Source organism: Peromyscus maniculatus, chromosome 2, assembly GCF_049852395.1.
Source record: "Peromyscus maniculatus bairdii isolate BWxNUB_F1_BW_parent chromosome 2, HU_Pman_BW_mat_3.1, whole genome shotgun sequence".
Taxonomy (NCBI): domain Eukaryota; kingdom Metazoa; phylum Chordata; class Mammalia; order Rodentia; family Cricetidae; genus Peromyscus; species Peromyscus maniculatus.
In genome coordinates, this window is record NC_134853.1 from 155,061,332 (window position 1) to 155,086,208 (window position 24,877).

The following is a 24,877-nucleotide window of genomic DNA, read 5'->3' on the forward strand; positions in this document are numbered from 1 at the left end:
GGCTCTCTGCACCTGCTAAACGCTGCCCAGGGGAGCTGCCACTCGGATCTGCTCCCCTAACTCTGGGATCACCCAACTTGCCCAGCAGGAAACTGACTGTACCCATTCTGCCTCTAGTGTGTGGCCAGGACGCTTCCTACCTCCTCTCTGTCCTGGGAGACTACTTTCCCGGTGAGACCTCCTCCCCCACCCCCCACACCTTCAACACCCCCCCCCACGCTCCCCACCTCCTTTATTGTTTTATTTTCCTCCTGAAACATCTGACATCTCATTAAGTGCGTTGCATCCACCCCAGTGGAATGTGAGCCCCAAGAGGCGGAGGTGGGGGCGGGAGGTGCACAATGGTTCTAACCCCAGTGCATAGTCCCTGCAGACATAAAGCGGGTCAATAAGTATTTGCTAAATTTAAGGTAGGGGGCGGGAGACCCAGCTTGTGAAGAACTCGCAGTGAGGTATAGATGGAGTCTAGGCACGGTCCACTTTCCCAGGACAGTCCGTTCCTTCCTACAGGTGGGCCTCCTCTAACTGGGTCCCCCGGCGTCCTCCCATGGTGGGGCTGGGGCAGGGGCTCCGGGCGGACCTCCCCTGCCGTGGGCGGGAGGCCGAGTGGGGAGCGAGCCCAGCGGGGGAGGAGCCCCAGAGCAGAGCGTGGAGCACAAGCGGGCGCGGGCAGGAGCGCGGAGCCCGAGCTGCAGGCGCGCGGAGGGCGGCGGCGCCCGGAGCTCAGCAGGGTCGTGAGGAGGCCCGGTTGCTGCCCGCGGGGATGCGGAGTGCCCGCAGTGTCGGCCGGTACCTGCCGGCGGGGAGCCGGTAAGCGCGGGAGCCCGGGGCAGCCGGGCGTCGCAGCCTCGGGGGGCTGAGCCTGGCCCGGCGGGTCCCAACAGAACAGATCCTTGTCACCCGGCGTCCCGCCTCTGTACGCCTCTCGGACGGACGTGAGGGATGCGCACGGACAGAAGGTCCCAAAGGACCATCGGGGCCGAAGAGAGCATGCTGGGTCGCTGTCTGGAGCGAGGGTGGACCGAGGGAGCCTCTGAAGGTAGCTGCGGGACCTCGGGAGCACGTCCTCAGTGTCCGGTGCTCTAAGGAGATCCCGTGGGGTGGAAGTTGCACCCCCAAGGCCCTATCTGAGACGTTCCCCCCAGGTGGCCCCGGTGGCAGCTGAGGGAAGCGGGGGAGCCCTCTACCGGCCAGGTCTCGGGGTGACGCCGCTTTGGGAGGGGACTTAAGGGAGCGTCCAGTTTGGAGCTGGGGTTTGGGAAGGGCCTTGACTTGCTGTGACCTTGGGCAGGTCACTGCTTCTCTCTAAGCCTCAGTATGCGCATCTATCAAATGGAGAGGATGCTTCCCTTTCACTGCGGACTGGTGGGAATGGGTGAGAGGCCGTGGATGCTTTTTTATCCACAGTAAAGTTCTCTGCAAATCCTAGCTGCTCCGGTAACATCAGAACTGCGAAGCTCTAGGAGATGTGCTTTATGGCAGATGGGAGGAATGGGGGAAGAAATCTTGCCCAAAGTTACAGTACTTGGAGAATATAAGACTCAAACCCCTTGGCTAGGTTTGGGGACGTTCAGGCATTAAGACCCTGATACTCTCAGGCTGGCTGCATTAGTAAACTAGCCTGGCCACTTAGCGGTGCAATCGCCGCAAAGCCGGTGGACCTCTGAGAATTGGTTCCCTCCTCTATGAAATGAGGATGGCAATGTCCACACTGCAGGTTTGCTTTGCAAAATCAAATGGGATCACTGCCTAGTGTAACATCTGACCCCCAGCAGGGGCTCCGCCCTCCTTGCCCTGTTTTGTAGTGTCAGACTTGGATCTCTTTGGAATCGCTCCATAGCAGTAGTTCTCAACCTGTGGTTCACGACCCACTAGGGTCATCTAAGACCATCAGAAAACACAGATATTTACATTACGATTCATAACAGTAGCGAAATTGCAGTTGTGAAGTAGCAATGAAAATAATTTTATGGTTGGGACCACAACATGAGGAACTGTATTAAAGAGTCACAGCGTTAGGAAGGTTGAGAACCACAGCCTTACGGTGTTTTCTAGTGGGGTCTGTGCTTTCCTCTGGACCCCAGTGACACTGGCTAGAGTCTCAGCCCTCCCTACAAGGGACCTTTTATGACAGCAGCAAGCTGGTCATTTGGGCAAGCAGACGGTGGGCTTTGTCCAAGAGACCGGGGCTCCACGGGAAGCTGGAGTCCAGGGCAGCAGGTGTAAGTGGCAGGCCCTGGATGTCCCTATTCCTCATTTAATTACAAGGCCAGAAATACAAAGATGCCTCCTTGGATTTGCCAGCTGCCCGATGAAGAGTGGGGCTGCTGTGTTCCCTTTTCTCCTGGGATGGATAGCAAGCAGTTCTTCTTGGCAAGGGTGATATGAACACGAACAGAAATACAGATCCTCAGAGACTGGCATTCCCAGCCCCGAGTGGATGCCCTCGTTGCACAGACGGCTCCCATCAGGCCCACAGACCTCAAGGTCAGCAAGCCGCAGCATCCAGGAAGCCAAATTCGCTTTAACTTCCTCTCTCTCCCAGCAGTTAACGCTGTCTCTGAAACAGGATTCTTTGGGGTCCTTCAACTTAACACTATTTTTCTTCTCCCCCCCTTCCCCCCCCCCCCCCCCCGCAGGCTCCTCTTCCTACGCCCAGGGACTAGGTGCTGTGATGGCCCTCCTCCCTGCTTATGGTAGACCCTCTCCCTGGGTGATCTCACCTTCCCTCGGGCTCTTGTTACCACCTCTATGCACGTGACTCATAGGTGGATGTCTCCAGCCTAGAGCACTCTTGGGCTGGTGAACCGTCCATTTATTGTCAGCCAGCCACTAGTCAGGCCCTGGGGATACAGTGATGAGCTAGACAGAGCTATGTGTTATGTGGGTATGGCGGGGGTGTGGAGTGGAGAGATGGCCAGTAAACAGATAAGCGGAAAGTGTCAGCTAGTGTTAAGTGCCCAAATGAGTGCAGGAGTGAACTGGCTGGGAGCCGCTGTGTGTGGGTAGAGGTGGGGTGGTAGCGACTGGGGGAGGGGCGGGGGGAGGAGGCTAGCTCAAAGAGATGATGGGGTTCAGCGCAGATGGTGAGGGACTTGCAGATCATGGTGAGGGTTTGGGATTTTATCCTGGATGGTCAGGGGCCGTCCAGGATTATAGAGTGCAAAAGCCAGGGATGGTGGGTGCATCAGACCTGTAATTCCCGCACCCAGGAGGCAGAGGTGGTTGGATCTTGAGTTTGAGGCCAGCCTGAGCTACGTAATAAGACTCTGTCAAGAAAGGAAAAAGGCAAGTGGTGGTGGCACAGGCCTTTAATCCCAGGAGGCAGAGGCAGGCAGATCTCTGAGCTTGAGGCCAGCCTGGGCTACAGAATGAGTCCCAGGACAGCCTGTGCTACACAGAGAAAGTCTGTCTCAAAAAATAAAATAAAATAAAAAATAAAAAAAAGAAAGAAAAGAAAAAAGAAAAAACAAGTAAGAAGGAAGACTGATATTTTTCTATTATTATTGTTGTTGTTATTATTATTATTATTATTAGCATGTAGAGGGTGAGGACGGGGGTGGGGGGGGCAAACCCCTAACCAGCCCCAGCCACAAAACTGCTCATTTCTTCTGGGTACTTTTTCTAAGCCTTAGAAAAAGACTTATTCTAGATTGGTTGCAAGTGGTCTAGGCACTGGAGTGGGGCAGGACTAGGTTTATCTTCAGGCAGCTTCTCGCTATAGGCAGGAGGAAGCACAAATAAACTTGGAGTCAGGAGAGGGATTAAAAGAGAGCGATTTGGAGGCTGGGGATGGGGCTCAGTTGGAGTCAGGAGAGGGATTAAAAGAGAGCGATTTGGAGGCTGGGGATGGGGCTCAGTTGGTAGAGTGCTTGCCTAGCATGTACAGCTATGGGTTTGATCCCCATTGGTGCAGAAAACAGGGCATGATGATGCACATCTGTAGTCACAGCACTCAGGAGGTCGAGGCAGCAGTTCAAGACCATTCCCGACTGCAGAGTTAGTGGAAAGCCAGTCTGTGCTGCATGTGACTCTGCTGAAAGTTTCATGCCAGGTGACCAGGGAAGGGCTTCCTAGAGGAAGTGGTTTCTGCAGAGGAGATGTTGTGCCTCCAGAAAGACGGAGTAGCCCAATCAAACGTAAATGAATGTCCCAAATATGTGGGGAGAGGAAAGAGAGCTGCCAGGACATGAGATACCTGGGCTGCTAAGACCAAGGCTCTCCACTGTGCCATTGGTTCATGTGAGCCTCAGCTTCTGCCTTTCTATGAGACAGCTGGTGAAAGGCCAGGGGAAAACCGTAGAAAGAATTCTCGGTTTGGGTGCTGGGCTGGGGCTCAGTTGCAGAGTGCTTGCCTAGTGTGCATGAAACACTGAGTTCGGTTCCCATCCAAAAAAAGACCAAGAGGGGCCGAGAAGATAGCTCAGCAGGTAGTGGCTGTTACTGCCAAGCCAGTTGACCTGAGTTGGATCCCTGGGAACCCCTTGGTGGAAGGAGAAAAGCGACCCACAAGTTGACCAAAACAAACAATGAAAACCATTTAACTAAGAAGCTGGTCCTAGTGGTGCATACCTGCAAACCCATCATTCAGGAGGCAGAGGCACAAGGATGCATCCACAAGGCCCTGGGTTTGATCAGCAAGATGAGGGCAGCCAAGTTATAGGCTGGGTGAGAGAACTTGATTGAGTTTGGAACTCCTATGGAGCCTTCAAATAGAATCACCCAAAGGCATTTGGATTATGAGAGATGAGGGAACAGGCCAAGGAGGGTAAAATTGTCTTATTCTTTCATCCATTCTTTGAGTAAATTTTTACTGATCACCTGTATCAACTTCAAAATGTTCAGCTATGAACAAAGCCAAGTCCCTGGTCTGTCTTGTGCGGAGAAGAGAGACACAGAAGCTCTGCATTGCAGCGTGGGATGGGCTGTGTGTTAGGGACGGGCTCTGTGTTAGGAACAGGCTCTGTGTTAGGGACCGTCTCTGTGTTAGGGACCATCTCTGTGTTAGGGACGGCTGTGTGTTAGGGACCGTCTCTGTGTTAGGGACGGGCTGTGTGTTAGGGACGGGCTGTGTGTTGTTAAGGACAGGCTCTGTGTTAGGGACAGGCTGTGTGTTGTTAAGGACAGGCTGTGTGTTAGGGACGGGCTGTGTGTTAGGGACGGTCTCTGTGTTAGGGACGGGCTGTGTGTTAGGGACGGGCTGTGTGTTAGGGACAGGCTGTGCATCACAGAGTGAGACTGGCCAGAGGAAAGAGGAAGTTTCATGAAGGGGAGACAGAGCAACCAGTCCTGAAGGTTGTCCCAGGGGAAGGACAGGGGGCTCCACCACACATGTGTCATCCCTTCCAGAATTCCAGTCTGTCAGGGGACCCAGGAAGTCAGCAAGTGAGGACAGTTGGGAGGCCATATGTAATGCCTACATAAGAAACTTAGGACAACAGAGAGCAATGAGTAATCAGTTCTACTCTGGGGTCCAGGGAAACTTCCAGAAAGCATTTTTTTGGAGGAGAGGGAGAAGGCTCTGTGGGTGAGAAGGACTGCTGTACAAGCCTGAAGACCTGAGTTCAAGTTCCCAGCACCCATGTCAAAAAGCTGGGCATGACTGTGCACACCTGTAACCCCAGCATTTGGGGGAGCCGAGACAGGTGGATCCTGGGAGCTCATGGGTCAGCCAGCCCAACCTGAATGGTGACCTCTAAAGACCCTGTCTCAAGGAAATGAGGAAGAGAGTCTCCTCATTTGGCAGGTACACACATGTGCACATACGCACAACGCACACTCATCACACAATACAATAAAGATTTTAAACAATGAAAAAGAAGGTATTCTAGGTAGTGGGAGTGACCTGTGGGGAAACTTAGAGAAGCAAGAGAATCATTGTCTTTACAAGTACAGGCCTCAGCTAAGAGGCTGGGCTTCGATGAGTCTGTGTACATGTGCACAGTAGGGGTATGAGGGGAAGGGGCTGGCCCATGTGGTCTTTGCAAAGGTAAGTGGCAGGAAGTGAAAAGGACTTGGGGTGACTACAGGCAAGTGTTCTCCAGCTTCAGTCCCGTGCTTCGAAGTCACTCTCAGAGCGGGGTCTCAGAGTGACAGCACGTTACCTGTCCCTGTTGCTTTCCCGGGCTCCTGGCATGACTTCTGCCACTGTCATCCCATATACGGAACGTGTTTTTTCAGGGGTCACAGCAAGTCTCCTGAGGTCAGTGCCAGATCTGTGTCATCCACACCCTCGGGAGCTATTGAATGGGAACGGGCTCGGCAAGGCTGATCCAAGATCACAGAGCTAATAAACGGAGCTGGGAAGCAAGCTGTCTGTCTGATTCCATGGGCTACCTCACTCCGAAGCCCGTGTTAGCTCCTAATCGCTGCTGCCAGTGCCTCCCAGCAGGGACAGCAGATGGCGGCTAGTGGGTTTGAGTCCTTTCAACACCGCAATTCCCTGTTTGGTTTCCAGGAAAAATATCCCTGCTGTTAGTATCTTGTTTACCCAAAGAGAAGAGTAGACTCCCTGCATGAGCTCGAATGCTCTCTAGAGATCCAGATGTGCAGCATCTGGGGGTGAGGAGAGGAGGCAGGCTAAGCTCCAGACAAGGGATGTAGTTCAAAAGGCTTGAATGGCTGGCCTGTTGGCTATTAGAGTTGCCCCTGCTTGGGGGCGGGCGGGGAGGGGGGGGGCCCGCTGGCACTTGTAAACATGAGAAGCATTTGGCATGAGTAGGGGCAGGAGGGCCCTGAGTACTTCCACCTTCATGTCAGGTTCACTCTGCAAGTGAGAGTCTAACCCTGAGGAGACTCGCTATGTGACTTGCTGGAATGTCTCACCCTTGCTGTGCCTGTCCCCCCTTATCAACACTGCATGGGAGTTGGACTGGATGATTCTGAAAAGCCCACTAGGTCCTTTGCAAATCCCAGGCTGGCGTAACTGTCTTGTGTCCACCCCCTTCCACGCCCAACCCTCCCTCCCCTGCACACCCTGCTCAGTGTGCACCGTGCAGCCTGGTCCCAGTGGTCTCACCTGCAGCAAGCCAGGCAGGCTCTCAGGCCCGCTCCAGGCACAGTGTGAGACTTGCTGCTGACGCCACTTACCCTTTCCTGGGCTGTGCCAAGTGCTGAACAAAGATGTTAACCATCTACTGAACAGGCCTGGTGGGAGAAGGCCCCCCTGGAGAGCATACTGGAGTAAAGCTCCTTCCCTCCTCCCTCCTCTCCCCTCCCTTCCCCTTCCCTCCTCTCCCCTCCCCTCTCCTCCCCTTTCCTCCTCTCCCCTCCCTTCCCTTCCTCTTTTCCTTCTTTTCTCCTCCCTCCCCTCCCCTCCCCTCCCCTCCCCTCCCCTCCCCTCCCCTCCCCTCCCCTCCCCTCCCCTCCCCTCCCCTTCTCTTCTCTTCTCTTCTCTTCTCTTCTCTTCTCTTCTCTTCCCTTTTCCACTTCCTTCTTTTTCTTAGATAAAGGTCTTCCTATGCAGCCCAGGTTGCCTTCGAGCTGCCTCAGCCTCCCAAGTGCTGGAGTGAGAGGTACGAGCCGCTAGGCCTGGCTAAGGTCTTGCTTGTTTGCAGCCTGTACTGGACAGCAGTTTGTGTGGAGAGCAAGGAGACCTGGACAGGCTTTCACACCTTTTAGGAGGGTGAGCACGGAGCCAGGCAAACCCAAATCCCAGTCCTAAAATGTCATCCTAGCTTGGAACAGAGTTCTGAACTACAGTTTCCTCCCCTGGGAGACAACAATAGGAAAAGAATGTGATAACCACGGTCTGTATGGGAAGCTTAAGACAGTTCCTGACAAGCTCTCCTTATGGCTGACCACCCACATGGCCTCCTTGTCTGCCCCATACCCCTGACCAGAACCACAGTTCTCAGAGGACAAAATCCCTAAGTGACCTATAGGGGGTGACAGCACCCTGTTAACAATTACTGGTTCTGGCTGCACTGTCCAGCCCTTGGTGTGTGTGTGTGTGTGTGTGTGTGTGTGTGTGTGTGTGTGTGTGTGTGTGTGTGTGTTGAGACAGTCTCACTATGTTGCCTAGGCTAACCTCGAACTCTATTTTCCTGCCTCAGCTTCACAAGAGCTGGGATCCAGGTGTTCTTTTTACACTCAAGTCACTTGTCAGTGTCTACATTTCAAGTGCTCAGTGACCTCAGTACTGAGTCTTCTGGAGTCTCTCATTCCAGCTGTGCAGTGGCCTCAGTACTGAATCTTGTGGTATTCCCCCAGCTAGATCTCTCAATCCAGCTGTGCAGTGACCTCAGTACTGAGTCTTCTGGAGTTCCCCAACTGGATCTCTCATTCCAGCTGTACAGTGGCCTCAGTACTCAATCTTGTGGTGTTCCCCCAGCTGGATCTCTTATTCCAGCTGTACAGTGGCCTCAGTACTGAATCTTGTGGTGTTCCCCCAGCTGGGTCTCTCAATCCAGCTGTGCAGTGACCTCAGTACTGAGTCTTGTGGTGTTCCCCCGCTGGGGCTCTCAATCCAGCTGTGCCATGCATGGACTTGAGCTGCTCATCTTTCCACTCTGTATCTGTATCTGTAAATGGTATACTGATCCTGCCGCAAGGACAGTACTAGAGGCAGATGGATTTAAGACCTCGCTGCCCACTTTACCCACACACAGGAATCCACCAAACCACCAGTGACAAAGGCTCCTGCTGTGGCCTGTTCACGGTGGCCTCTGGCCTGTTGAGGGCTCATAACATCCCAGTCCAAAACCAAGAAGAAGAACGTTTGAACTTTGCTTCTCTAACTGGTTCAAAGGCCCTGCAAACAGGTCTGTCCTGTATGGGACATTTTATCGATCTTCAGCCATCAGTGATGACCGTATCTCGATGTCACCCCAGCTGGGCCACACTGTAGAAACACTTGAGGAATTTTAGAAATTACAGTGTCTGGGCTCTTCCCTGGGGGATGAGGCTAGATAATCGTGGGTTTTGGTTTGGTTTTTGTTTGTTTGTTTTGTTTCAAAACACACACACACACACACACACACACACACACACACACACACACACACACACGCTGGAACTCAGACCCTAGACCTCTCAAAAGCAAAAGCAAGCAATCTACCATCTAGTTACATCTCCATCACCCTTTTTCCTTTTTTATTTTGAAACAGTGTCTCACTTGGTTGCCCAAGCTGGCCTTGAACTCACTCTGTCATCCAGATACACCTTGAGCCTTTTTTGTTTGTCTGTCTGTTTTTTGGTTTTTCAAGATAGGGTTTCTTTGTGTAGCCCTGGCTGTCCTGGAACTTACTCTGTCAACCAGACTGGCCTCGACCTCAGAGATCTGCCTGCCTCTGCCACACACACAACCAATCCCCCCTCCCCCACCTCCTAGTACTGAGAATAAAGGCAGGCACTACCACAGCTGGACCTTGAACTTGTTTTTTTTTTTGAGACGGGGTTTCTCTGTGTAGCTTTGGTGCCTGTCCTGGATCTCACTTTGTAGACCTGGCCTTAAACTTACAGAGATCCTCCTGCCTCCCAAGTGCTGGGATTAAAGGTGTGCGCCACCAGCCACCACCGCCTGGCTCCTTGAACTTTTTTGATCTCCCTGCCTGAGCCTCCTGAGTACCTGGGGTTATACCGGCCTGTGCTGTCAGACCCAGCCATTTCTGTTTTACAAAAGCTCCCTAGGTGCTTCTAATACTCCCCAGGGGAGTCTCTGATTTGGCCCAACACTCTTCTTGAAGTTGGAGGAACTTCAAGAGCCAAAGAATGGTTACATAGAGTTAGTGGCAGAGCCAAGCTAAAGTCTAGGACCCTTGCCTCCGCCAGGCCACTCCTCATCTGATCACTGTCGTGACGTAAACATTTAAAAGTTAGTTTTTACTGTGTGTCTGTGTGTGGGTATGTGCACACGAATGCAGGTGCTCAAGGAGGTTCAGAGGCGTTGGATGCCCTGGAGCTGGAGTTATGGGCATTCGTGAGTCATCTAACATGGGCGCTGGGAACCGAACCTGGGTCCTCCGCAAGAGCAGCAAAGGTTCTGAGTCATCTCTCTGGGTGTTCCCCTCCCCCGCCGACATAAACATTTATTTGTCTCCTGTCAGAGTCATAGGTGGAATAAGACCAGGCCCCTGTGTTCAAGGAATCCATGTGGATGGTGATGGTGCTGGGCCCTCGGGGAGGGGCACCTGGGCTGCCCAGGGCAGGCAGGTTAGGGAAGACATTACAAGTATGCCTAGTCCCATAGGGTGGCTTGGAGTGGGACAACCAGAGGGCAGAAGAAGTGACATTTTCCAAGCACAGGAGGACACAGGGTCAGAGTAGGAGGTAGCCCTGCTGCAAAAACAGGCAGCTGTGCATGGCTGGAGTATGAAGATGACAGCAAACGGTGTCCGAACGTGTTAGAGGTGGAAGCGACTCTCCACGGTGAGTCTCTTAAACTAAGCAGCAAAAGAGCCCTGGAAGCCCCAGGGGGATGTTAGGGGCGTGACATGGTCAGATATTTAGTTGAAAAGAAGATTCTGGGGAGGCAGGTGATCTCTGTGAGTTCAAGGACAACCTGGTTTAGAGAGCCAGTCCCAAGACAGCTAGAGCTACATAGTGAGACCTTGTCTTAAAAAAAACTTTTTTCTAAGTTATGTGACTAAATGCCTAAGTGATGAGAAGGAAGCAGTGAATGACAGAGGCACCAGTGTAAAGTTCTAGCCGCACAAAGGACCTGAACACGGGTTAGGAGAAGAGAGCAGTCGGTCTGCAGTGGAGACAGCTCCAGGTGACTAATGGACGGGTAGTGAGCTCACACATGTGTGCAGCATGGCTGTGCCAGGCCAAGGATGACTCGGCTCTGGGCCAGTCTGAACAGGACTGTGCAAGATCTTATCGTACTGCACAATTTACAACTTAGGAATTCTTTATTTCTGGGACTTTCCATGTCAGGCTTTTCCACCAGAGTTGACTCTGGGTATTGAGGGCAGAGAAAGCAGCAGATAACTTGGGGGGCCACGGTGGCTACAATTGATGGAGCGTTTGTTAGACACCTGACACTCCCCCCCACATAGCCCATTCACACACAGCAGCCAGCTGTGTGGTACTGGGGCCTCTGTTGTCTTCATTTTCTACATGAAGACACAGCACAGGTGTTCAGCTGATGAACCTGAGGTCTGCCTGTGACCTATATAGAGAACTGGTGGCCTGGGTGCTCTTTTGGCCACTTGGCATCTAACCAATATTCCCTAGTTTGGGGAGATGTAAAAGCAAATATTCCCCAAACCCAAGCTCATGGCCTGGTGAATTTTCACAGCTCCAGAACAAAGCATGTGTCGCCCCCAGAGGCTCCCTCCCTTTTTAAGATTCACATTCTAAACCCAGCCAGGGTATCTCTCTCAACTACCATGGCAGTCGTGACTGGCTGAGGCAGGAGGATCAGCACAGGTTAGTTCCAGACTAGCCTTGGCTCCATAGCAAGGCATTGTCTCAACACAAAACGAAAGTCACACTGGATCCTGTCCTTACCAAGGGGATCATTTTGCAGGCTGGTGAGCTTTATAAGGTCCCATTGCAGCTGGTATCTGGCTGCTCCTTGACCTAATTTGAGGTTCATCCATGTGGTTGTGAGTGTCTGGGGTCGTTCTCTGACATACTGTATACTGTATGGCTATACCACAGTTACTTATCAATCACTTCTGGTGCTGTCTATTTAGGTAGATTCCATCCAGGGTTGTTACAAATAGTGAGTTCTTAGGAACAACTTTTGCATACATCTTACATCTTTTAGTGGACATTCGTGCATTCTTTTTATTTTTCGGTGCCGGGGATCCACCCCGGGACCTCCTGTATACCAGGCAAGTGCTCAGTTTTTAAGCTTTAGTCCCAAGCCTCTGTTCATGTTTGTTGGGCAAATGGGCGTGGAAGTTCTGGGTCAGGGATCTGCCTACCGGGACTGGGCATGTCGTTCAGCTGGTCGAGTGCTCGCTTAGCCTGGGTTGACCCAGGGGCACACAAGCAGTGCACATGGCTACATCGTGAGTTTGAGGCCCTCCTGGGATACAAGACACTAAGAAAGAGAGAGGAGGGGGCAGGGAAAGGAAAAAAAGAATAAAGAATGTGTCTATCTTTCCCTTCATTTTCAAGGGTTTTTTTGTTGTTGTTGTTGTTGTTTTTGTTTTGTTTTGTTTTGTTTTTTTAGATAGGATCTCTCTACAGAGCTTTGACTATCTTGGAACTCACTCTGTATAGCAGGCTGACCCTCAAACTTACAGAAATCTCCTTGCCTCTGCCTCCCAGGTGCTAAGACATGCCCAACCATTTTCCAGATTTTTTTAAAAGTTTTTTTTTTTTTTTTTTTTTTTTCCAAGACAGGGTTTCTCTGTTTAACAGTTTGGCTGTCCTGGAATTTGCTGTGTAGACCAGGCTGGCCTCAAACTCACTGAGATCTACCTGGCTCTGCCTCCCAAGTGCTGTGATTAAAGGCATATGCCACCACCACCCGGCAGATTTTTATTCTTTAATTGTGTGTGTGTATGTATGCACGCACACGCGCATGCATAAATGCAGATGCCTGAGGAGCCCAGAGTTGTGAGCTGCCTGATGTGAGTGTTGGGTTCCAAAGTGGAGTCCTCTGTGAGAGCAGAGAGTACTCTTAACTGTTGAGCCATCTCTCCAGCCCCATTTTTCCAGATTTTATCATTTAAGATATTGAACCTTGAAACTTATTTGTACCTCAAGATATTGATTAAAGTTTAAAATTAGCACTCTCACACAGAGAGAGAGAGAGAGAGAGAGAGAGAGAGAGAGAGAGAGAGAGAGAGGAGAGAGAGAGAGAGAGAGAGAGAGAGAGAGAGAGAGAGAGAGAGAGAGAGAGAGAGATCCATAGTCATGGGAAGATTTTTCTGTCTAAATCACATATATTTAACCTTCTCTCCATCTCTAGAAAGCACGCGTGATACCTTGATTTTCCGGTAGAGAAGAGCTCTGACTGTAGGAGGTCCCACACAGGATGGGGAGTGGAATCAGATAACAGCATGGAAGCCTTTTGTAAAATGGAAAGTGCTCAGATTTGTGGAGACCTATTTCCCTGTCCAGGGTTCACTCATCCGTACCACAGAGAAAGCAGACATGAATTCCTCTGTGGGGGATTTATTCTGCTGCAACAAATCTTTGATCAGAAAGCCCTGGATTTTCTCCCCCTTGCCTCTAAAAGGCTGAGAACTGGCTTCTGCAGATCCATGAGACTCACACATCCACTTTGTTTCTGGCAGGTTTTATGACTCAGTTAAAGACCCTTCTGAAAGGACTGTTCCAGAGCCTAGGGCAGGAAGCTTAGATTAAAGGTTGGGGGAGGACCCCTGCTGCGTGCCAGTCCCTCTGCCAAGGGTGTCCTGACTTTGCTCAAACCACAGGAGGATTCTGGGAGAAAAGTGGTATTGCTCTAATTGACAGACAAGGAGGGGCCAGGAGGTAAAGGGGCTTGCTTCAGATTCTCCAGTGGGGAATGTTTGTTGGAAAGAACTGAAAATCTGGCTTGTGTGACTTTTCAGGGCCTGCTGGGACTTAGCTGGGAGGAGATTGAGCTGGCATCAGTGAAGGTTTCTGGTAGGAGGTCATTCATGGACATCCAAGGGTGGGGCTTCTTGCTCTCTCCCCAGGCAGTTCTCTCTCTCTCTCTCTCTCTCTCTCTCTCTCTCTCTCTCTCTCTCTCTCTCTCTCTCTCTCTCTCTCTTTATCTCTATCTCTTAGCTTCTTTTTCTGTTGACTCTATTGTCTTTAGACCTTTTTTCTTTGTTTACAAATATGTTATTTCCTACAAAGTAGTATGTGTATATATGTATGTGTGTGTGTGTGTGTGTGCGTGCGTGTGTACACATATATGTGTGTGCAGATTAAAGAATAAAGAGTGCTCGGGTGCAGCTCAATTGGTAGAGTGTTCACCTACCTTACACAAAACCCTGGGAACACAGTGAGATTCTGTCTCAACACACACACACACACACACACACACACACACACACACACACACACCACAAATAAAATGAAATGAAAAATAGGACACTATAGACTCTGTGTTGGGGGTATGCAGGTCTCCCCATTGAGGGTCAGTTCATTTGTTTGTGGTGTTTGATCTTACAGTTGGGACCACCAACCTCATTCACATTCCTATTAGCTTGTGAACATAGACGTTTGTCTGTCCGTCGAGCAAGCACGTACAGAAATGGGAGCACAGGTCCTTGGGTGGTCACCACACCATTCATGTCTGGAGACAATAAGAACTCTGTGTCTACTGGACACTTCCAACTTTGGCTTTATTCTCAGGTGGTGACACTTCCTATGGTCTCACCTGCTCACACACTGGCTTGATCAGATTAAAAATTGTTCCCTCAAGCCAGGCAGTGGTGGTGCACGCCTTTAATCCCAGCACTCGGAGGCAGAGGCAGGTAGATCTCTGAGTTTGAGGCCCATCTGGTCTACAGAGCGAGATCCAGGACAGCCAGGACTACACAAGAGAAACCCTGTCTCAAAAAAAAAAAAAAAAAAAAAGTTCCATCACCTCCTGGGTGAAAACAACATCCAATGGTCATCCTTATTTGTATTTCTATTTTGTTATTTGAGCTGCAATGGAGAAAGGCAGTTGTTTGTAGATCTGTAGTCCATGCCTCCAAAGATGGAAGGATTAGGAATGAGTCTCCCTACTTGGTTTAGGAAGGAAAAAGGAAAAGTGAAAGGCTCTAGAATGACGTCACTTCCTTGAAAAGTTCCAGTGCAAGCTCCTAACAAAGGCCATCTCCTTTGTCCCCTCTTCCTAAGATGTCACTCAGGGCTTGCCTGCCTACCAACCTTTCGGCCTTCCCAGCCCATGACTCTCCCTGAGGGAGTGGCTGGAATGTCTGAGTATGCGGGACAGTCACACCAGCCTGCTGGGGGACATGACAGTAGCAGTCCACCTTGCCTGTCTGCAGGAAAGACAATCCGAAGGACCCAATCTGACCTCACATCGTCTGTGTGAGCCATCGAAAGGGAAGGCAGCTGCAGGCTTGGAATGGAGCCCAGGGCAGGAGGAGGCAGGAGAACTGTTTTGTCACTTATGACCCCTGGGGCCATACCTGTTGCCTTGAGGCTTTTCTTCCTGGATTGCGAAATTTGAAGGCAGGTAGAGATTTGGAGAGCTCTGGACTCAGTCCTCCTTCCAGCTGGGTGACATCACCTCTCTGAACACCCATTGGCTGAATTGTAAGTTGGGGGATATATTGCCCATTGGACAGGCTGAGTGACTCAGGCCCTGGTCTGGCTCAGTACCTGTAACATAGCAAGAATGCTAATGCTAATAATAATAATAATAATAATAATAATAATAATAATAATAATAGGGGTTGGGGATTTAGCTCAGTGGAAGAGCGCTTGCCTAGCAAGCACAAGACCCTGGGTTCAGTTCTCAGCTCCGAAATAATAATAATAATAATAATAATAATAACAGGCTGGGTGTACCTTTAATCCAGCACCAGGAAGGCAGAGGCTGGCTCATCTCTGTGAGTTCAGATCAGCTCAGTCTATATTATGAATTCTAGGCCAGTCAGGGCTGCATAGTGAGACCCTGCCTTAAAATAATAATAATAATAATAATAAATAATAATAATAATCTCTCAAATTTGGGAATATGTTTTGGAGTTTAGAGTTTAGGGTTGTTTAGGGGGATAGTTATTTTTCCTTTCCTCCCTCCCTCCCTCCCTCCCTCCCTCCCTCCCTCCCTCCCTCCCTTCCTTCCTTCCTTCCTTCCTTCTTGGAGACAGTGTCTCATACAACCTAGGCTGACCTCAAACTTGTGATATAACTGAGGCTGGACTTGAACACCTAATCTTCCTGCCTTCATCTGTAGACTGCTGGGATTATAGTCAAGTACTAACATAGCTGGCCGCTTTTTGTTATTTTTGTTCTTTTGTTTTTTGAGACAGGGTCTCACTATGTAGCTCTGGTTGGCCTGGGACTCACTATGTCAACGAGGCACACATGTCAGAACACACATAAAACCAGGTGCAGTAGCTCCTACAGTGAGATGGGAGATGAGAAGAGGCAAGTCCTCCAAAGCTTGTGGGCCAGGTCGTCTTCCTTATGCAAAAATGACTAGCAAAAGAGAGATGCTGTCTCAAAAACCAAGTGGAAGTTGAGGACTGACCCCTGAAGTTGTCCCAGACCCTCACACACACTGTGGCAGAGGTGTACCTGTGTTCTCACACAGATGCGTACATACATGGATACACATCACACACACACACACACACACATACACACACACACACACACACACACACACACACACACCTGGGCATGGTGGCAGCACCCATAATTCCAATACTTGGGAGGTGGAGGTATGAAGATCCAGATCCTACACGGTGAGACCCTGACTCACAACAAAAACAAAGACAAATCAGGAAAAAGAAGAAAGCACTCCTGTGAGGTTGAATATCCCCAATACTACCCCCTCCCCATCACCATAGCATTTAGGGCTGTCTATTGGGTCCCATGCCCGTGGGCTTCTGCTGGGATTATGTCAGATGGGTCTGTGCTGATGGTCCTCAGCCTTGCCTGACCCTCATCATCCATACCTAGGCCCAAAGACCTTTCCCAAAACAACCATTTGCTCAACATCGCAAATACTTAAGCCCAGAATTCAGAAGCACACGGAAGAGACAGGAGAATGGTTTTCATGGTTTGTGGGGGGAGTAGGGGTGAGGTCAGAGGTATGCTGGGACACGTTTGTAATCTCTGTACTCAGTAGGCAGAGGCAGGATGGTTTCAGGCTCCGATCCATCCCAGGCAACAAGCAAGACCCTGTCTCAAAAACAACATCTGGGGAAGGTCAGCCCTGAGAATGTAACAGAGTGCTTGTCTAGCATACACAAAGGCCTGGAGTTCATTCCAAGCACTGTGCAAACTGGATGTGGAGGCACACGCCTGTGATCCCAGCACTCTGGATGGGGAGGCAGGAGGATCAGAAGTTAAAGGTCATCCTCAGCTGCATAACGAGTTCAAGGCCAACTTCAGATACATGAGACCTTGTCTCAAACAATAAAAGAAGAGAATTGGAGAGGTGGCTCAGCCATTAAGAGCACTTGCTGCTCTTGTGCAAGCCCCGAGTTTGGTTCCTAGTACCTACATGCTGGCTCACAACTGCCTGTAATTCCAGCATGGGGTTTGATGCCCTCTCTCACCTCTGAGGGCACTGCACACACACACACACACACACACACACACACACTCACTGAATCAATCAATCAATCAATCAATCAATCAATGAAAAATAAACCTTAAAAACAAACCAACTAACCCATGGGGCCAAACATCCAGTTCCCGTTTATAAAGTCGAATTCTTTTTCTGGAAGTAAATTTCTATCATGAAAAAATACTCAAGGATTTAAATTTTAGCAGTTAACTTTTTTTTTTTTTTTTTTTTTTTTGGTTTTTTTTTTTTGGTTTTTCGAGACAGGGTTTCTCTGTGTAGCTTTGCACCTTTCCTGGAACTCACTTGGTAGCCCAGGCTGGCCTCGAACTCACAAAGATCCGACTGGCTCTGCCTCCCGAGTGCTGGGATTAAAGGCGTGCGCCACCACCGCCCGGCTAGCAGTTAACTTTTTTAAAGCAAATATTTAAATCATTTATTGCCATTAAGTTACAGATCTGTGTCTGCCCACTATGGAAAATACTGATACTTGTTACCACTGGAAATTATGTCTAGACATGCCAACTGAGGGATATACTCTAGTCATTAAAGGAAAAGTCAAGAATTTTGAGTATGTAAGTGCTTATAGTTATAAAATTTTGTTCCCTTAGATATGTGTTACACAAATCCCAACAGATGACATACACATACTACAGATTACTATAGATAAAACAATCATTCGAGATTATTAAATGAGTTGCATATTTTGAACTACTTGATGAAGACAAATACATTTTAGCATTGGTAAGGAAGCAGAGTTGGCCCAGGGACTCTCACCTAGTCTATAATGTTGGCATGGTTATTAATGACAGCATTCCGTGTTAGATGCTTGTTTGATGTTTGTGGCTTGCAGCAGTGTCTAGGGTTCTGTCCCTTTTTTTTCTTCCTTACTCCCTTCCTTTACTCCCTCCCTCCCTCCCTCCCTCCCTCCCTCCCTCCCTCCCTCCCTCCCTCTCTCTCTCTCTTTCTTTCTTTCTGGGGTGCTGTCCCTTCCTTCCTTCCTTCCTTCCTTCCTTTCTTCCTTCCTTCCTTCCTTCCTTCCTTCCTTCCTTCCTTCCTCCCTCCCTCCCTCCCTCCCTCCCTCCCTCCCTCCCTCCCTCCCTTCCTTCCTTTTGGTTTTTTGAGACAGGGTTTCTCTGTGTAGCCTTGGCTGTCCTGGAACTCACTCTGTAGACCAGACTGGCCTTGAACTCACAGAGATCTGCCTGGCTCTGCCTCCCAAGTGCTGGGATTAAAGGCGTGCGCCACCACCGCTCGGCAGGCGCTGCCCATTTCAAGAGCTGATCCTTGCACTGCTAGGCAGATGCCTGCTTTCTCATCTCATAGTTGATAAGCCCCCCCCCCCCCATAAGCTGATCCACTCCATTTGTTACACAGCATGCCAACAGAAGCCAGATTCCAGGTCGTACCTTGTAGGCAAATCTCACGAATGTCAAAGAATAGTAACAGAGGGTTAAAGTCGTCCACCCGCTGATAATCTCTGGAGACTTCTTCATGACATTGGTAACAGCAATGGGGAGACCCCAGTTGGCAGCTGGGTCCCAGAAGTTCATACTCATGAGGTAGTCCTGGGAGTCCTCGCTCCAGACATAGTCCAGTGCATTGCACACCAGTGTTCCAGCCGTGGCCATGTGGTTCTCCATGAAGCCACTATTCAGACAGATGATACTAACTCCGCCCCAGCTGTGATCCTCAGTGCTCTCACTTTGCACCTGCTTCACGACACCCAGCAGACACCAGCAGTTAACGTCTTAATAAGAAATGTTTTGTTGGGCTGGGTGGTGGTGGCACACGCCTTTAATCCCAGCACTTGGGAGACAGAGCCAGGTGGATCTCTGTGAGTTCGAAGCCAATCTGGGCTACAGAGCAAGTTCCAGGACAGCCACAAAAACTACACGGAGAAACCCTGTCTTGAAAAACCAAAAAACACCGTCCCCTTCCTCCATCTCCCACAAAGGTCACGTGTGGGGACTCTAGGAAATTTGGAAAGTCAGATGAATGGAAGGAGGTCCCCCTCCACCCTTAGACAGTGTGTGGTGACAACATGGCGTTCTCTTTGGCAGCCTTTCTTTCCCCCAGGCCCAGTTGGTTTAGTTTAGCTTCCATTTGCTGCATAAATAGAGTGACGCTCCCTGATGGAGTTTACAGCGCTGACTTCATGTACGTGTGATACTTCCAACAGCTGGGACACTCTGTCCACCCTGGGAATTGTGTGGGTGGGGCACACCGCCTCTGCCATGTTCTCGATCTGGAGAAAGTCAAGTTCACAGCAAGCAGGGACAGCATGGAGCAGTATCCTTTTCATCTTCCTTTTCAGCTTTCAGAATCCTCTTTCTAGAATCTAACTCTACTTTTTGTTTTCTTTCTCTTTCTTTCTCAAACCTCAGAGCTTCCGAACACGTCTCCATGTCCGTGAACCAGCAGTGACCCATTTGTTTTGCCTTCTCCTAGCTCATGCATTCTTTGAGTCTTGGTAACGGGAATGTTTTGTCTGGTCAGACTCAAAGCCGTCAGCAGGATAGAACCAACGCTGAGGACCAATGACATGTCGGGAGGATCCTGGGAAAATGGAGCTGTGGATGGCACACCTCTGAATCAGCTGCTACTTCTTGTCTCCAGTTTGTAAGCTCTTAAAAGTTCTCTGGAAGTGACCCGATATCCAGGATCTTTCCTAAGTATGAACGAGGATATGTGGAAGTTTTCGTTAAACACATCACGGTCTTATGTTTTGAAAAGAGCTAGAATGCCAAAGGCAAGAACCCCAGCACTCTGCCCATCCTCCTGTGAGACCCTGGTAATTGTCTAACAAATCCATCATGTGTCTGCTGGGCTGGAGCATCTGCTGGGAAAAGTTCCAGAACCTCAAGATGCCTGGGGGTTCGTCTGCTTCCAGAAGCAGCTAGTGGTGGCCTTAGTGTTCTTTCCTGGGCCTGTCTTGAGATCTTTTTTCTGTGCTCTGTTCTGATGTATGGCCTCCACAATTGTGCAGCCGAAGGATGACCTTGCTCTTTGGGTGGGACAATAGTGAAGGAGGGAGCCGTGTGTGTAGAAGTCTCTGGGAAGAGAGCAACACTGAGCATGTCTTTGCCAAACCAGTCCATAGAAGGCCTTCCCCAGGAGGCCTCCAACAGATCCCTGAATGCTACAGGGGATTGGGACCCACAGGTCTTGCAGGCTCTCAAAATCTCCCTTGTGGTGATCCTTTCCCTCATCACACTGGCCACTGTCCTCTCCAATGCCTTTGTACTTACCACCATCGTACTCACCAAGAAGCTCCACACCCCAGCCAATTACCTCATTGGCTCCTTGGCCACCACCGACCTCCTGGTTTCTGTCTTGGTCATGCCCATCAGCATAGCCTACACTACCACGCGCACCTGGAACTTCGGCCAAATCCTGTGTGACATCTGGGTGTCGTCTGACATCACATGCTGCACGGCCTCCATCCTACACCTCTGTGTCATTGCTCTGGACAGGTACTGGGCCATCACCGATGCCCTGGAGTACAGCAAACGCCGGACCGCAGGCCACGCAGCAGCCATGATTGCGGCGGTCTGGGCCATCTCCATCTGTATCTCCATCCCACCGCTCTTCTGGAGGCAGGCCACAGCTCACGAGGAGATGTCCGACTGCCTGGTGAATACTTCTCAGATCTCTTACACCATCTACTCCACCTGTGGGGCCTTCTACATCCCATCCATCCTGCTCATTATCCTGTATGGCCGCATTTATGCGGCCGCCCGGAGTCGCATCCTGAACCCACCCTCCCTCTATGGGAAGCGCTTCACTACGGCACAGCTTATCACAGGCTCTGCAGGCTCTTCACTCTGTTCCCTCAACCCCAGCCTTCACGAGAACCACTCACACACAGCCGGCTCCCCTCTCTTTTTCAACCAGGTGAAAATCAAGCTTGCCGATAGCATCCTCGAACGCAAGAGGATCTCTGCAGCTCGAGAAAGGAAAGCCACTAAGACCTTGGGCATCATTCTGGGGGCCTTTATCATCTGCTGGCTGCCTTTCTTTGTGGTGTCTCTGGTCCTCCCCATCTGCAGGGGCTCCTGTTGGATCCACCCGGCCCTCTTTGACTTCTTCACGTGGCTGGGTTATTTAAACTCCCTCATCAATCCCATCATCTACACTGTGTTCAATGAAGACTTTCGACAGGCATTTCAAAAAGTGGTCCACTTCCGGAAGGCCTCCTAGTCGGATTTGGGGGTGACTCTTGTTCATTGTTATGTCCTATAATCCGACTAAGGTTGCCTTTTTAAATTATTGTTGTTTCTCTGGGACTTGGATTGATGTGTACTATCTAGGGTCTTGGATTATTAATCAATAGACTTGTTCTGTATTCAACTGCCAGCATCTTTCAGAATCACCTAAAGCTAGGCCATTGTGTGAAAAGGGACAGGACTGAAAATGTCCCTTAACATAATATTCTCATGGTTCTCTGGATTGGAAGAACTCTAAGCTACAGGACTGAGGTGAGGAGCTGTCTTATTCTCTAGCAGGCTCAGAGGGAAAGCCTTCTGGTCTACCTGGGATCTTATATGGGACTGTGGAGAGAGGGTATGATTAATGACTTGAAGTAGAGATAATTTGGGGTCAGAATGGAGGGGTCACCATCTGCTATAGCTTCTTGATTAGAAAATAACACCCAGTTGCTTCCACTGGGTCCTGGTTGTCCATAAGGAAAGTGATACTGGTGACGTAGAGTGATGTGGAAAGAAATTCAGAAGGTGGCATCGGGGAGAGGGATACTCAGGACCAGATCAACTGCTCTGCATCCTTTATCCTTCTCTCTATCTCTAGTATATAATTTTCAGAAGTCATGCCACTCAAGAAGACTGACAAGTGTTGGACCCACCCACCAAGCTTTGATTGGGTCACCCCATTCTGCCCATTCTGATTTTTTTTCTGAATTATTATTTTTTTACAACTCATTGTCATCAGAGTTCCTAAGATGTGGAGTCTTATCAAATAAAAAGCATGAGACGTAGTGAGCAGTGATGACTTTACAGAATTATTCATTTACCTATTGTTTTCTGTATGTGCATGCATGTGACGTACGTGTAAAGGTGTGGCATGCCACAGTGCATGTGTGGAGGTCACAGGACCACCTCAGGTGCCAGTCCTGGCCTTACACCTTGTTTGAGGCTGGGTGTCCCTTGTTTCCACCTCTGCCTTTCATATTCTGGTTCACAAGCTCCAGGGACATTCTTCTGTCCCCACCTCCTGACTGATTGCAGGAGTGTTAGGATTGCAGGCATGCACCACTGCATTTGGATTTTTACATGTGTTCCAGGCATGGAACTCGAGTTGGCATACTTGGACAGCAAATACTCTGAGCCACTTCCCCAGCCTTTCAAGAGTAGTAAAACATTTTTGTGTTTCTTCTTTTCCCCTTCTGCCCAGATGTCTAGACTTTCGATTTAACTCAGGTTACAACACCCACTGAGCACCCCCTCACACCAGGCCCCATGCCCAATGTCCTACCATTTGTTATAACAGTGAGCCTCCTTGTGGCTGTGGGTGCCAGTATAACGTGACAATTAAAAATGGAGAAACTGGGCCTGGCAGGATGGCTCAGTGGGTAAAGATACTTACCACCAAGCCTGATGACCTGAGTTTGGTACCCAGAACCCACATGGTAGAGAGAACTGTCTCCCACAAGCTGTCCTCTGACTTCAGCACATGCCCACATGCAAGCTCACATGCACACATTATATATTCACAAAAGATAATTTTCAAATATGTTAGGAAAAAGCAAAATATCCACAAGACCTAGGGCTGGGGTCTCAGAACCCATCTCTATGATAGAGTACTGTGAGTTCTTGGGTTTAGATTCCAGCACTAAACAAAAACAAACAAATGACAACAAAATGAGAGAAACTGAGAACGGATGCTTCAGCTCAAACCCAAGTGCTGTCAGTTCCTAGCTGTGTGCACATTTCTAAATCCTTCCTCATCTCTCTTTCCTTGAGTGTAAAATGGAGATGATAAATAACTATACCATAAATTAACACAGCCCTTGACATGAAAAGGGCCTAACATTTCGGAGATCCAGGAATTGACCTACTCAAGTACAGGTAGCAATATAATAATAATAATAATAATAATAATAATAGCCCCTCTAAAGTACCCTCATGTGCTCTGTGTCCCTTTTCTCATTTTCTCTTCCTCCTCATCTTGCACAGGCAAGAAAGAAATGTGCCTGTGGTTAGGAGGAGGCTTCATTAAGAGACAGCATCACAAGAATTGAGCCCTGGTGGGAGGACCAGGGACAGGAGCTGCCACGGGGCCTCTGGGGAGAAGGTGCAGAGCAGAGGAAGGCAGGGTTCACAGTCCCAGGTGAGACAGCCAGAGCAGAGCTTCTGGAGTGTTCCATGAGTCCTCAGCCACGGGGAGAGGAGTGAGAGCCAGAATATGGGATGCCAGGAGAGGAAGGAGAAGGCTGGGAGGGAGAGGAGGGTAACCAGCAGACCCAGCAGGGAAGTTTGTGCTGATGTGTCACAGTTCAGTTCCTGGACCTCCTACTCAGAATCACTCTCGGGCTTACTGATCCTGGATCCCTGGTCTCAGATCCACTTAATCAGAGCCTCTGACAACAGGACCAGGAATTGGTTTTGAGACAAGGGTCCACTGTGTTGTTCAGGTTGACTTTGAACCTTAGGTTGGCTCAAGAGCTCCTCCTGCCTCAGCCTCCACATAGCTAAACTACAGGTGCAAACCACTACACCCAGGTTCCTAGGTTACTGGCCAAAGTCTGCTTTCTAAGTAAACCCTGCTTCCTGCGCTGGGAGATTCCTGTGTCTCCACACCTCTAGAATGATTCTAGAATGATGCAGTTCGTGTCTGAGGCTGTGAAGCCTTTCTCTGAGGGAGGGACACTCAGCGTGCTCACGGCTCCTCTTAGCCTAGTAGGCTCTATCCTTCCTTCCTTCCTTGCTTGCTTCCTGCCTGCTTTCCTTCCTCCCTTCCTCCCTCCCTTTCTCCTTCCCTCTCTCCCTCCTTCCCTTCCCTTTGTGTTTGTGGTGTATGCATGTGTATAAATGTGTGTGTGTGAGTGCATATGCCCATGAACACACATGCAAAGGTCACAGAAGGACTTTGGGTATCTTCCTCTAATACTCTTCATCTTATTCCCTTAACACAGGGCCTCTTACTGAACCTCTCTGCTTTGGCTAGGCTGGCCGGCCAGTAACCTAATTATCTCAGCCCCTCAATTTGTGGCCATGTCTGGTTTTTGTGTGGGTGCTGAGGATTTGAACTTGGGTTGGTTTTTAAAAATATTTATTTATTTTTATTGTGTGCATTGGTGTCTTGCCTGTAGGTATGTCTGTGTGAGGGCATCAGATCCCCCTGGAACAGGAATTGAACTTGGGTTTTTATGCTTGTACAGTAAATACTTTTTACCCCCTGAGCCATCTCCCCAGCTCCCCTTACTGGCCTCGAACTCACAGAGATCTGCCTGTCTCTGCCTTCTGAGTGCTGGGATTAAAGGTGTGCACCACCACTACCCAACTTACTATATTTCTTACTATTGCTGGATTGTGTGGCTATACCACATTTTATTCATCAGTTGAGCGGTGTTTGAATTACTTCTGCTTTTCACCTATTGCAAAGGAGGTTGTGAATATCCAAGTCCAAGTTTTGGACATAGGTTTCGAGTCCTGGGAGTGGACTAGACCAGTCGGATGACAGCTGTGTTTGGCCTCCTGCAGAATGGCC

The 24,877-nt window shown here is 49.7% G+C and overlaps 1 protein-coding gene and 1 pseudogene across 1 annotated transcript; one reads left to right on the plus strand and one right to left on the minus strand.

The window, feature by feature from the left end:
• The first annotated feature begins 638 nt into the window (after positions 1-638).
• Positions 639-22,151, plus strand: Htr1d (5-hydroxytryptamine receptor 1D). Its single transcript, XM_042272101.2, has 2 exons — positions 639-810; positions 19,537-22,151. The coding sequence occupies exon 2, from the start codon at positions 20,228-20,230 to the stop codon at positions 21,350-21,352; it is 1,125 nt and encodes a 374-aa protein (XP_042128035.2). The 5' UTR covers positions 639-810; positions 19,537-20,227; the 3' UTR covers positions 21,353-22,151.
• LOC102917140 (mitochondrial pyruvate carrier 1 pseudogene) lies at positions 18,445-18,765 on the minus strand (annotated as a pseudogene).
• Positions 22,152-24,877: the final 2,726 nt, after the last annotated feature.

Excerpts from the sequence above, each read along its gene's own strand:
- Htr1d (XM_042272101.2), top strand. The coding sequence starts at position 20,228 with ATGTCTTTGCCAAACCAGTCCATAGAAGGCCTTCCCCAGGAGGCCTCC.